Raw genomic sequence first — 12921 nt, 5'->3', positions numbered from 1 at the left:
ACTTTGCTTTGGCAGAGAGAATGAGTTCCAACAGATGTCTGAACAACAACAATAACAGTAATAACTAGCACTTACATAGTGCTATTTACCATATATGGGTCAGGCACTATACTAAGCCCTTTATAATTATCTCATTTGGACCCCAAACATAGGTGCTATTGTTATCCCCATTTTATGGATGAGAAAACTGACCCAAATCAAGGTTAAGTGACTTGCCCAGAGTCATATAACTACTAAGGCCAGCCCAACACTCCATCCATTTCGCCACCTCGCTACCTCACAATTGAAGTCTCCCTTCATCGCTTTAGTATACCTCTGTGACAGGCCTTATGGTGGTTCACAACTCCTCCCCTATTTCCTCTTTCTGTCCAGGTGGTTTGTGATACTCCAATGACAAAATCATCTGTTTCTCTCTCTTTTGACCTTTACTTATATACTGTCCATCATGCTTCTCCCTCCCATGAATATACCTTCACAAGCCCGAGTCAATGATAACCAGGAGATAGTTTCACGGAGTTAACTGCCATGAACACTGGAACAAAGGGGTGGGGGGCAGCAAGAAGAGAAGGATGAAAATAACAGAACCACACAGATACACTAAATTATAATCTGCCAAAAGCTTTTTTTTTTTTAATTTGCCTTTGTATAGCCACTGGTATAAACTGGATTTGTAACCCTCAATTCACTACTTTTCTCTTTAAACTGTCGCTGTTTTTTAAAACATCAAACTTGATTACAATCAATCCCAGGGCAAGAAGCTTTACACAGTGGTGTAAGGACGGGGCAGGAACTGAGATTTCATTGATACAGGGAATTCCAGGTGGGGAAAATTCCTCTACTGATGCAAGTGGGTGTCTTCTCTGCAATTTGTAATCTTAGAGACTTAACTTAGAGCTTGGAGAGGTTGAATAATTTGGCCAGAACACCAAAGCCAACATGTTAGAGGCCAAGCTTGAACCCAGTTTTTTCAGGCTAGCTCTTTATCTTCTTAATATGAGCTGCCTCTTGGGTGTCCTTTGGATTCTGCTCCATATGTTGCTTCAGAGGTATGAGATGTATGGGAGAAAATACTGTTATGTGCTTGTTTTGGCCTTATTGCGAAAGTTCTAAATCTTTCTTGTGTCATGGACCCCTTGGGTAGCCTGGTGAAGCCTATGAACCCCTCCCTGGAATATTTTTAAGTGGATAAATAAAATACATAGGATTAAAAGGAAACCAATTCTATTGGAATAGTTATCAAAATGGTGCAAGTTCCAAGTTTATGGACCCCAGGTTAAGAACTTCTGTTTTGTGGCTTTTGTGTATCTGTACATGCAACACTAAGGAAGTTTTAACAGTCTCCTCTTTCCTGCGATATTCTGCATTCAGCAGGAGGAATGGTTAGCTTCTGTCCAATGACTATACCCTAATCCTGACAAACCTGATCTCAAAGGGTACTAGATTACAATGCTGATACATCAATTCACAAATTTCACCAGTGAAAAAGTTTCCTTTCCTTTAATCCCCTTCCCTCAAGTATCAATTATTGGCCATAAGTAAACGTGGCCTGGATCAGACCCAAAGGGCTTGGGGGTGGGGGTGGGGAAAGAAGCCACCTGGAAGACTTGGGAAAGTGAGGAAGGGGCTAAGGATGAGAAGCAGCTGCTCAAAGGTTCCCCCCCCCCAAAATGACAAGCTCACTTCTTTGATGGGGAGAAGGGTGTCATGGGGAAGAGGAAGGAGAGGAGCTGGGAGTTTAATTTTTTTGGGGGGGGCTCTCAGTAGGGCAGTGCAGGGGGCGTGTGCGCTCCGCACACCTCCACTCCAGCCAGCGCGCCTCCGGGATCTGGGGCTCCTCTTGGGACATTCTCCTAGCAACCAGCCCCGCTGGCTCCTCGAAAAGGTTCCGGGGGACCCGCTGCCCGGGGAGGGCGGAGCGGGGAGGGCACGGCGGGGATGTGGGGCGCAGGGAGAGAGGGAGGGACGTGGGGAGGGAGGTCTGCGGGAGCCGTCGTTGCGCCACCCGGGCTGTTTGATTGGCAGCTGCAGCTGAGGGGGCGGGAGCGGGGACGAGGAGGCGCCCGCCCCCCTCCCCGCCGCCCCTGGAGGGGAGGGGAGGGAGGGGAGAAGAGGAGGGAGGAAGGAAGGGAGGGAGGGCCCGAGGCTGGGGGCAGGGAGCCCGAGGGCTGGGCGGACAGACGGCCGGCGGGCGGGCGCAGAGTGTCCCGGCTCGGGAGGCGGGCGGGTGGGCTCGGGCCGCGGCGGCCGCTGCTGCTGCTCCTGGGGCTGGGGCTGCCGCCGCTGCTGCTGCCGCCGCCGGAGGGGCTGCCTCCTCCGCCCTCTGCGCCCGCCCCGGAGGGAGCCCGAGGAAGGAGGAGGAGCGGGGGAAAGCGGCAGCCGCGGGGGCCACCGCAGCCAGATGAACCGGGCGCTGTGCATCCGGCTTCGGGGAGAGCAGCAGCGGCAGCCACGGCGGCGGCGGGAGGAGGACGGCGGCGAGGAGGAAGAGGAGGGACGCTGGAGACCCCGAACGCCGGCGGGGAGCGAGGGGGCGGCCCCTAGGTGGGTGCTGGCCGGGGAAGGGGCGGGGAGAAGTCTGGGGTCGGTGACTGCTGGGGGGGGAGCGGGAGCAGAGGGGCTGGGGGATGGAGGGAGGGCGGGGCCGGGGGCAGGAGTGATTGATGGAGGGAGGGAGGAAGGAAGGGGAAAGGTGGATGTGTGGAGCCTGGGGATGGATGGATGGAGGGAAGGAGGAAGGGAGAGAGGAGCACGGGGGCAGGCCGGCTGCCGAGGGGTGGATGAATGGGAAGGGGTGTGTAGGGATAGGCTGGAGGCAGGGGGATGGATTGATTAGAACGAGAGCATGAGGGCAAGCGGGGGCAGGAGGAGGGAGGACCAAACGGAGCAGATGGGGAGTGGGCTAGGAGCCAGGAAGGAGTGAGCAGGGTACTGAAGGCCCGGGGTAATTTGACGGGATAGCGGCTGGGACCCAGGAAGGCTAAGGGGACCGGCTAGCGGCGAGTGGTGCGGAGTGGTACCCTGGTGGGCGAGATGCAGGGAGTTAACCATCGCAGCCCCGGACGCTGGGGTTTTGTGCTGAGCTTGGGGATGGGAATGTTTGGGAAGGATGGAAGGGAAGGAACCTCCCCTCCGGTCTCCTCCCCACGTCTTGGCTTTTGGGGGCACCGGGCTCACCGGAGGAGGTGTTGACAATGGCAGAGCTGGGGGAGGGCTGAGGAGCCCCCGGGACAGGAGGCACGCTGCTGCTGTCTGCCTGCCTGCCCCTGGGTTGGGACTGCGTAGTGGCTGCAGGGGGCAGCGAAGAGTCTATAGAGAGGCATCTAGGAGAGAGCTCCTAGGGAGTGAGGGCTGGCTGCGGGAGCAGGGCTGGCGCCCCAACCCCGATGCCCCGAGCGAAAGTTCCCCCAGCGGCTCAGTGCCCTAGCCTCCACCTTGTCTCTGCTGTTTGCCGTGTGTCTCACTGACACGGACACGATCGAGGGCAGGCGCCCGACAAATGTCACTGCGGTGAGCAAACTCCCGTCAGCCAGTCCCCGGGCGAGTCCCTCCCGGGCTGGGCAGTCCCTCCACTGCCCCTTTCCCCGCCCATTTCTCTTCTAGCCCACCTCGGGGTTGGGGGGGAGACTTGGGATGCAGGGCTGGGAGTAGAGGGGGTGTGGGAAGGTCAAGGGGCAACCTCTTCTCCTGTGGCCCCAGCCGCCTCTCAAGGATGTGTTCCTTGTAAGTTTGTTTGTTTACCCTGAGCCTTGCGGTTGATGGGGAGACACCAGCCCCAGCAGCCGCCGCTGGGATGTCTTTCTGCAGAAATTCCTGCCACAGGCTTGGGAGAGGGGGCCAGAGCATCTGAAGCGTGTGTGTGTGTGTGTGTGTGTGTGTGTGTGTGTGTGTGTGTGTGTGTGTGTGTGGGCTCGTGTGAGTGAAGGGGGAAGAAAGGAGGCGCAGGGATTCCTTAGCCCCTCTTCTCCTGTCCTCTGTGGGGGTGGGGATGGGAGTGGAAAGTGTAGCGTTTGGGATGCTGTTATTTTTGGAGCCTGCAGCAAGGAGAGATGGTCAGCTTTTCATGTGTTGCCTGCGTGTCCGAGTGTGTGGAGGGACTGTTTTCTTCTCCCAGGTGCTGAAAGCTGGAGATTTTCTGGGAACAGCAGCGAAGACATTTTCTTTCCTTATTCTTTTTTTTTTCAGCCTCCAGGTCTGTAACTCCGCAGGAGGCAGACCCGAAAACACACACATTTTAAATCTAAATTAAAAAGAAAAGCGGAAGAAGCTGTGGAAGCAGCAGTCAGAGGAGGAGGGGCTGAGGCCGCAGCAGCAGCAGCGGCGGCGGCAGCGGCGGCGGCAGCAGCCCCTCAGCAGCAGCAGGAGTGAGAGAAGAGGACCTCCCCGTCCTGGGCTGCCGCTGCCAGAGGGGACTGATGGCAGATTTTGACCGGGGGGCCGCGGGCAGCGGTGGGGCCCTGCCTGCCTCCCCAGGACCTGCCCTTGGAAAGGTAGCCTTTAAAGCAGGAGATGGAGAAGGAGGAGGAGGTGGTGGAGGTGGTGACGGTGGCGTCAGCTCGGGGAGAGCACGCTATGACAGCAGCAGTGGGGTTTCCAACGGAGACTGCACGCTGGGGGTGTTAGGGGAGGACCCCAGAACCGGGAAGCCCATCAGCCCTTCTCGAGGAAACCACCCTACCCTGGGGACCCCGGCAACGGGCCGGGAGAACAAACCAGGTGGCATCCCCCGCAGGAGTAGCATCATCAAGGTAAGTAGAATGATGACACTGACCTCAGCCTACCACAGGAAGGGGACAAGGGGCAGCTGGGGTTTGCTTTGTTCTCAGAAGGGGACAGAGAGGAAGACTACCGGTGGTGGGCTGAAGAAGGTATGCAGCCAAAGAACAGACTGGAGAATGAATGCTTTGGCTCAGTGAGGGTCCCGGTCTAGATGGCGTTTCCTTAGTGCAGGAAGGGCCCAGAGGAAGGTGATGGGGAGTGTTTCAGCTGCTAACCCGTTGTGACGGCTGCCTCTGGTCCAGCCAGGAGCATGGGGACCAGCCTGGGGGGCAGGTAGTGACCCAGTGTTATCAGGAGTCATGGCCGGCCCTGTCTGTATATGCTGCCTGAGTTGCTAGTCTGGGCCAGGTGACAGATTCAGAAGGTTTTCCATTGCATTTTGAAGGCATGGGGATTATGTGAAAGCCTGCAGGGCAACCAGTCTGGGTAGGGAGGAGTGGGGAAAGTGGTTAGTGAGAATTTGCTGTGTTTATTAGTTGCTTCTGGGAAATGGATGCATTGCATGGGATAAGGTCTCTAATCACTAAATGACAGGAAGAGATGAGTAGGTTTTCTGAAAAGAACTCATACAATTGTAAATTTCCTTTTCCTTGAATCCAAAAGATCACAGTTAGTTTTTTTTTCTAACCTGACTAGATAGATTTGAGGCCTTTAGTTCTTTTCTCGGTTTTCTTTTTGCCTTTAACGTGGATTTTTGTAAAGGGAAGAGAGAAGCAAAACAACACTGTTGTTTTGGTTGAGGAAGGTAGAGGGCAGAGATGTATTTTCTGCTTTTAAAAAAGTACTATTAACAGCTCTTCACTTTGTTATGGTTTCAGTTTAATTTTCCATTTCTGTCTGCAATGTAAAAATAAATGTTTCAAATGCTACAAAGCAAGGAAGGGGGAAGAAAAGCCAGTTGATGGGCTGTGATGAGGGCAAGTGCTTTCCAAAGTGGTGTTGAAAAGATGAGAATCTCAATTTCTGAAAAGCAAGGGGAATACAAGGACAGCCAGTGGGGAAACACAGCTAACAAGCATTGCGCCCACCCTTCCCATCACTGAAATGATGCTTATTGTTAGCTGCTGATAAAATGAGAGGGTGGGAGGTCTGAGTGGGGTTGGGGGTGGTAGTATCGGGGAGAAACAAAACAACATAACTCAGAGGGAGTGGGATTGAACCAAGAGTGAGATTCTCTGTTTAGCTGGGCCTGAAAAGCATCTTCTAAGTATTTCTGACCCAGTTGTGGACTTCTACAAGGATCCAGGGAAACTGACCACAGTAGCAACTGCATGGAAGGGGCAGTTGTGAAATTGATTTTCGCTGTGTCATCTGTTTGGATTGTGAAGGGTAGAGAAGAGCCATTATGTGTTAACTACCTGAGGCATATACTGTGGAATTGAAGGAATACACCAAACCCTATTTTTGATGGCTGAAAGAGTTTTACTCTGGCATTTTTATTCATGGATGTTTCCATAGAACTTGATTGGAATGAAAGCTATTGCTTTCCTTCATTCATACAAATCAATAACATTGATTGAGTAATTTGAGTTACTTATATTGGTTGTCAGATATTTGTGGTTGGGTTTTTTTTTTGTCTGTGGTATTTACATTAGTGAAATTTGACTCGAAAATACAAACAAGTTGCTAGCCTATTTAATTGTTCGATTTTCCTTTGCAAATTGTTTTGGGATGCTGTTTTTACATTGTTCATAGGTGAAATTTTTAAAAATTGAAAACATTTGTGTCCTTTGGAACCTACCCTTACTGTGGGGTTAAATTTGTGCTATCCCAATCGGATTTTTGAACTGCATTTAATTTAATATCAATGAATGGTACTTTTGCATTTTTGGGAGATGATGAAAATAATTGTCATATGATTTGGATTTGTGGGTGATTTCTGTGAAATGGGGACATCTAAAGTCATGACCCTGGCAGCACAGTGGAGAAGGATGGTTTAATTTAAAAATAAATGCTCATTTTGGGACTAGGACTCTATTATATTTATTAATCATATTCTAAAAATAATTTTGCATTCCATTCCTTTATATTGTAGAACTGTGGTCTTAGATCCTACAGTTCTTTTCCTTCTTCATTTTGATGGAATTAGGATACCCTCCCCCCCACAAAATCATGGACATTGTTGCCTGATGTATAATTCCTTAATACTGTTCTAGGAGGATAAATTTCATTTCTTTGAATTTATTAGACTCTAATGCCTCGTGTTAATTATTGTGATTTTTCTCCTCTAGGTGATTTGATTGACCCTTTTTAGTTCATCATCCTGAGATCTTTATTCTTATATGTCAGTGGGGAAGGAGTCATTAAATATCATTGGACCTTGGACAAACCAGGGCTCTGTTCTGGGTCTTTTCTTCTATCTCTACATTATCTTGGTGATCTCCATAGTTCTAAGGGTTCAGTTATCATCTCTATGCAAGTGATTGCCAGATCTGGCTATCTAGTCTTAATCTCTCCTTAACTCCAGCCCCAGATCAAAAACTACTTAATGGACGCCCAACTGTCTTTTAACTGAAACATGTCCAAAGCAGGCCTCATTATCTCTCCCTCCATCCCCTCAAGCCCTTACCTTCTTAAATGCTCCATTCCTATAAAGGGCACCACCAACCTTCCATTTTGTGACCTTCAAGCCATCCTGAGTCTTCTTCTTCCCTCCCCCCCATATCCTAATGAATAAATCTTGTTGATTGTAATCCCACAACATCTCCAGATATTTCCCTTTCTCTCCACTCATTCTAGCCACCCTCATATAATGCCTCATCATCTCTTGTCCAGACTAATGGAAGTACTTCATTCTCTTGCCTCCAGTGTCTTTCCTTTCCAATCCATCCAATTACACAGCTACCAAATTGATCGTCATGAAGCATATTAGGTCTGATGATGTCACTCCCCAACTCTGGAGGCTCCAGTGGCTTCCAGTTATCTCTAGGATAACATGTAATGCCTGTGGCATTTAAAACCTGCCTTTCTAGGTTTAATGCACGTACTCTCCTTCATACATGTTGTGTTTCAGCCAAAATGGCTTTACCTGGCTCTGTTCTTGACCTTCCAACTCTAGTCTTCCGGTCTTTATGTATAGATCATTCCCCATGCTGGAAATGCTCTCCCTCTTCTTCTCTGACATCTAGAATCACTCCTACCTTTCTTCAAAGCTCAACTCAAGTGTAACATCCTCTAGGAGGCCTCATCTGATCATCTGACTTGCTAGTCCCCTCCCTTCTCCTGGAAATTATTTTGTATTTACTTCATGTATATTTTATTTCCTTCTCTGGGTTCATGCTGCTCCCCTTTTAATAGCATGTAAGCCCTTTGAGGGCAGGGGCTGTTTCAGGTTTTTGTCTTTGCCTCTCTGGCACTTTCAGTAATGTCTGGCTTGTAAGCACTTCATAAAAACACTTGCTGAATGAATGAATAAATGAAGCCACTGAGCCTTGCCAAGGAGTTAATGGCGAAGTAGCTGCCCGAAATGACTTATTTGCTGATGTTTTGTGTGGTCGTCAAGATTGGGCTTGCAGGATTAGCATTTTAGAAAGTTCTTTTCCTAAGAAAAAAAATCTCTGGAAACACTTCACAGAAATGGAATGACATTTTTGAAATAAGATAGGTTTAAGTGAAAGTTCATCAAGAAAATAACCTAACATATAAAAAAAGAAAGATTCTGTTGTCATACAGAAGCATAGATGTGAAGCTGGAAGAGATGCTTGAGATCATGTAGTCTGACTTCTCATTTCCAGAAAAGGAAACTGAGGCCCAACTTGTCCCAGGTCACACAGGTGGAAGATGACCTGGTGAAAGTTGACAAAGTAAAAATGTAGGACTTGGGAAGGGGGATTTATTAAGTTCCTAGTATATACCAGTCATGGTGCTAAACACTGTACAAATACTGTCTCATTGGATTGTCATAACAATCCTGAGAGGTAGATGCCTTTCTTTTCCCCATTTTATAGTTGAGGAAAGTGAGGCAAACAGAGGTTAAGTGACTTGCCCAGGGTCACACAGCTAAGAAGTGTCTGAGGGAGGATTTGAACTTAGGTCTTCCTGACTCTAAGACCAGTGCTTTCCATTTGGGAGTGAATTGGGGAGCAGAAGATGCCTCGAGTTAAAAAAGAAAGTCACTGTGGGGCTATTTGAAATCATGCTAATCCTTCTTGCCTATTCCTAAAACTTTCATTTTCTTGACTCCCTTGAAATATTAGAGAACCTTCTGAGAATTGGGGAGATGGGGTTGGAAAATACGGTAGGAAGAGTCCATACTCATGTTGTAAAACACAGACTTGAAGTAAAAGAATTCATTTAAATCCAATTCAAACACATGCTCAGTGTGTATGAGACATAGGACTTTGGTGCAAACACACAAAAACTGAACAGCACTGGGACAGTTTCTCCCTTCAAGAAGTTTACATCCTACTGATATAGGTAAGCGAATATAAGATAGTGGAGGAGGTGATGAAGTCCATTCCAAGCATGAGACAATGACCTGTAGGAAGGAGGGAAGTAAGAGACAGAATGTTCACTAATAGCCAGTTGCTAAATTGTGCTGTGAATGTATACTAGAGCTGAAAGGGGCCTTTGAGGTGTCATCCTAATAATCTCATTTTACAAATGAGGAAACTGAGGGCCCAAAAGACTTCAATGATTTGCTCAAGGTCATCCAAGCAGTATGTAGCAGGACCGAGATCTGAACCCAGGTCCCCCGGCTCCAGAATCAATGTGAATTCCCCTGTTTCCTCTAATTATACCCTGACGCCTGACTGACCATCAGTGGCCAATTCCTATAAAGCTGGTATGCATGAGTGGGGAGTAATACCAAACAGGACTGGGACCAAATTGTGGAGGGCCTTAAATGCCATAGCCAGGAGTTTGCATTTCATCCTAGAGGCAATAGGGAGCCACTGCAAGTTACGGGACTGGGAAGTGCCATAGGAAGACTATTTTATCAGAATCATAGGGAATACATTGCAGGAGAAAAGGCTGGAAGCAGAAAGAACAGTTTAGAAACTTTGCAACCATTCAGACTAGAGGTGATAAGGCTCTGAATTAAGGTAGCAGGTGTTTAGATGGGGAGGGAAGCAAAAACCCACCTTCCCTTACCAGTCCCCACTTAATTTCAGGGCTTTACCTCTTTCAATTATTTCTTTTATATAGCTCATTTTGTATATATTTGTTTGCATGTTGGCTTCCCCATTAGATTGTAAGCTTCTTGAGGGCAGAGCAGTCTTCTCCCTCTTATTGCATCCCTAGGACTTAGCAGAGTGCTGAATACACAGCAGGCACTTAATAGATGTTTATTGATTGCTTGGTAGAAGACAGAGACACCGTTAAGTAGCAGAAACATCTGACAAATGGTGATGGTGCTATATGCTGAACAGGAGTACATCCGTCTTTAAGAATTGCTTCTCTGGAAGTAAATCCAGCTTTGTGGACAAGGGGGAGATTGTAGCACAGCTAGGTTATTTCCAGCAAAGAAACGAGCAAATCTAGGTCCATATGAGTGACATCTTTCACTAACACACCAGAAATTGTTGCGGCTTTTTGTGTGAAGGATGTATTATTAGGAGGAAGTGGGAGGGATAAGAGTTCAGATAAGACACTGTGCCTGCACTCACAGAACGTATAGTCTAGTTTTTAGAAATCCTAAATGTCAGTAACTGAGCATGTCCTTCCACCTTTGATCCTTCCATAACTGCAGAGGGCTAATCACTGGTAATGTCCGCCTTTTTCTTCATTCCTTGAAAATTGTTTCGGGACTCCATGATGTATTCAGATTTTATATCACTGGTTTGTGCTTGGAGTTTTAGCAGAGCTGTTAATGGGCCAGTTCTGGAATCTGTTAGGTGAATTTCACATTACTTTCCCCTTTCCCACAATTCACTTGATCAGAATACCCAGATGTGCTCCCATTTTTATTTTGAAGCAGATAATTTGGCTTAATTATTCAGATGGTTTCTTACTCTTGATTTAGTTCAGTCTTGAAGCATTTTAAAGAATTTAATGTTAAATGTGAAATTAAATTCTGTGATCTGCATTTAACCTGCAACTTCAGAAAAAGCTATATTTCAGCATATTTTACATTTTGTTATTAATTTCATAGAATCAGGAGATTTTTGCTAATAGAAGGACAATTAATTGTATACTTTGCCTGGCAACTTTTTGAAAAATAGGAATTCCATACCTGTGGATTAAATTCTTTGGGCTTCTGAAAGTGAATTGTATTTTGTATTATTTTTTTCAAAAAAAAGTTGGCTTTAGACACTCTGATCTTGCTTTTGCCATTTACATTTTGGTGAGGTTAAAATTGTGCCCTGCTAGGCATTCCAGCCCATGGTAGGTACTATATAAATGCTTCTTCCCTTCCCCCTCCACTTCTGCCATAACTGTAGCTTTAGTTTTCTGTCTAGCTGGAAATCTTGCTAGAAAGCTACAAATGTAGACAGAGAGCTGGAAATTAGGTAGTGTTACTGTTTCTGGCAGCCAGTGGGCCCACTGGCAGAAGAATTCTAAAATTGGCATAACCAGCCAGCTTTATAGGAATTGGCCACTGATGGTCAGTCAGGCATCAGGGTATAGTTAGAGGCAATAGGGGAATTCACATTGATTCTGGAGCTGGGGGACCTGGGTTCAGATCTTGGTCCTGCTGCATACTGCTTGGATGACCTTGAGCAAATCAATGAAGTCTTTTGGGGCCTCAGTTTCCTCATTTGTAAAATGAGATTATTAGACAGGATGACACCTCAAAGGCCCCTTTCAGCTCTAGATCCTCTGATTCTAAATTTAGGGACTGTTTAAGGAGGGAAGCAATGGGTTCTGAGACTCTGCTTGAGGTTTGAATGTGGGTAGGAGGAGTTGTTTTCCTTATCTGTACACCAATCTGTATGGAATGCTGGGCCCAGAAAAAGCTCAGGTGCATCTGAGCCAACTGGTAGCTTCCAATTTTAACAAATTATTCTTGCTGACTAGGTACGAAGTTTAGGTGTTACTATCTGCTATTAGTGGCCTCCTAAATTTTGGGGCCCTGTGGAAAAGCCCTGGTCACTATGCCTTAGTTATGGCCCTTAGAATCTGTTTGAGTATTACTGTAAGTCCTGGGGTTATAGAACTTCCAATTCTCTCAGTATTCTTCACATATGACCCTCCCATCTCTCATCTCTGTGCCAGGATCCTCCTTCCTCATTGCTCTTTCTTGGAATCCCTCATTTTTTCAAGATAAAGCTGAAGGGCCAACTTCTGCATGTACTAGTTTCTGTGGGAGGCCTTTATATACCTATAAAAGTACATGCTCATTCCTTCTTTTCTTTTTTTTTTAAAGGCAATTGGGGTTAAGTGACTTGCCCAGGGTCACACAGCTAGTAAGTGTCAAGTGTTTGGTCTGAGGTCACATTTGAACTCAGGTGCTCCTAACTTCAGGGCCGGTGCTCTATCTACTGCACCACCTAGCTGCCCCAATGCTCATTTCTTCTGTAGAATGTGTGTCCCTTGGAACCGTAGACCTTTTAGATTCTACCTTTGTATCTTCACTGCCTATCACAGTACCTTGCACATAGTAAGTACTTAATAAATACTTTTGTTATTGTTATTCATTTTTCAGTCATGTCTGACTCTCTGGGACCCCATCTGGGGTTTTCTTGTCAAAGATACTAGAGTGGTTTACCATTTCCTTCTCCAGTTCATTTTACAAATGAGGAAGCTGAGGGTGAAGTGACTTGTCCAGGGTCACACAGCTAGTAAGTGTCTGAGGTCAGATTTGAACTCAGCAAGATGAGTCTTCCTGACTTCAGATCTGCCAGTGCTCTATCCACTGAGCAACCTGGCTGCTGATTGATTTTTTTTTTTAAATTGATCTAAAACTGGAAGAGGCCATCTAGTTCAGTCCTCTCATTTTACAGTTGAAGAAACTGAAGGATAGAGAGATTAAATGACTGGCTCAAAGTCATCTGTCCAGGTGGAATTTGTACTGACATTCTCTGATTTCAAATTCTGTCCTCTTGTGACCACAGCACATTGCCTTTCATTTAGCATGTGAAAATAGCCAGTCTGAATATTTTAGTTCAGAAAATATCACTGGACGATCACTAACCTTCCCTTTACCTTTGGCTATGCAGTTTAGATCAGACCAGAGGATTATTGGAAAGACCAAGGAGAAGGGCT

General features: G+C 46.9%; 1 protein-coding gene across 2 annotated transcripts in view; it reads left to right on the top strand.

The window, feature by feature from the left end:
- The first annotated feature begins 2230 nt into the window (after positions 1-2230).
- PLCL2 (phospholipase C like 2) overlaps positions 2231-12921 on the top strand; it is a 235856-nt gene continuing 225165 nt past the window's right edge. Inside the window, exons 1-2 of one of the 2 annotated variants that reach the window (XM_020987210.2) lie at positions 2231-2541; positions 4183-4745. In XM_020987210.2, the coding sequence (XP_020842869.1) occupies positions 4413-4745 (333 nt within the window). In that variant the 5' untranslated portion in view covers positions 2231-2541; positions 4183-4412. Of the gene's footprint in view, positions 2542-2905; positions 3508-4182; positions 4746-12921 lie in introns of those variants that run through there. The other variant, XM_020987211.2, reaches the window with a different exon arrangement.

This window comes from Phascolarctos cinereus, unplaced genomic scaffold (genome assembly GCF_003287225.1).
Source record: "Phascolarctos cinereus isolate Bilbo 61053 unplaced genomic scaffold, phaCin_HiC Scaffold_1;HRSCAF=81, whole genome shotgun sequence".
Classification (NCBI taxonomy): domain Eukaryota; kingdom Metazoa; phylum Chordata; class Mammalia; order Diprotodontia; family Phascolarctidae; genus Phascolarctos; species Phascolarctos cinereus.
The sequence above is the reverse complement of the archived record's forward strand: the minus strand, read 5'-3'. Positions and strand labels throughout refer to the sequence as shown.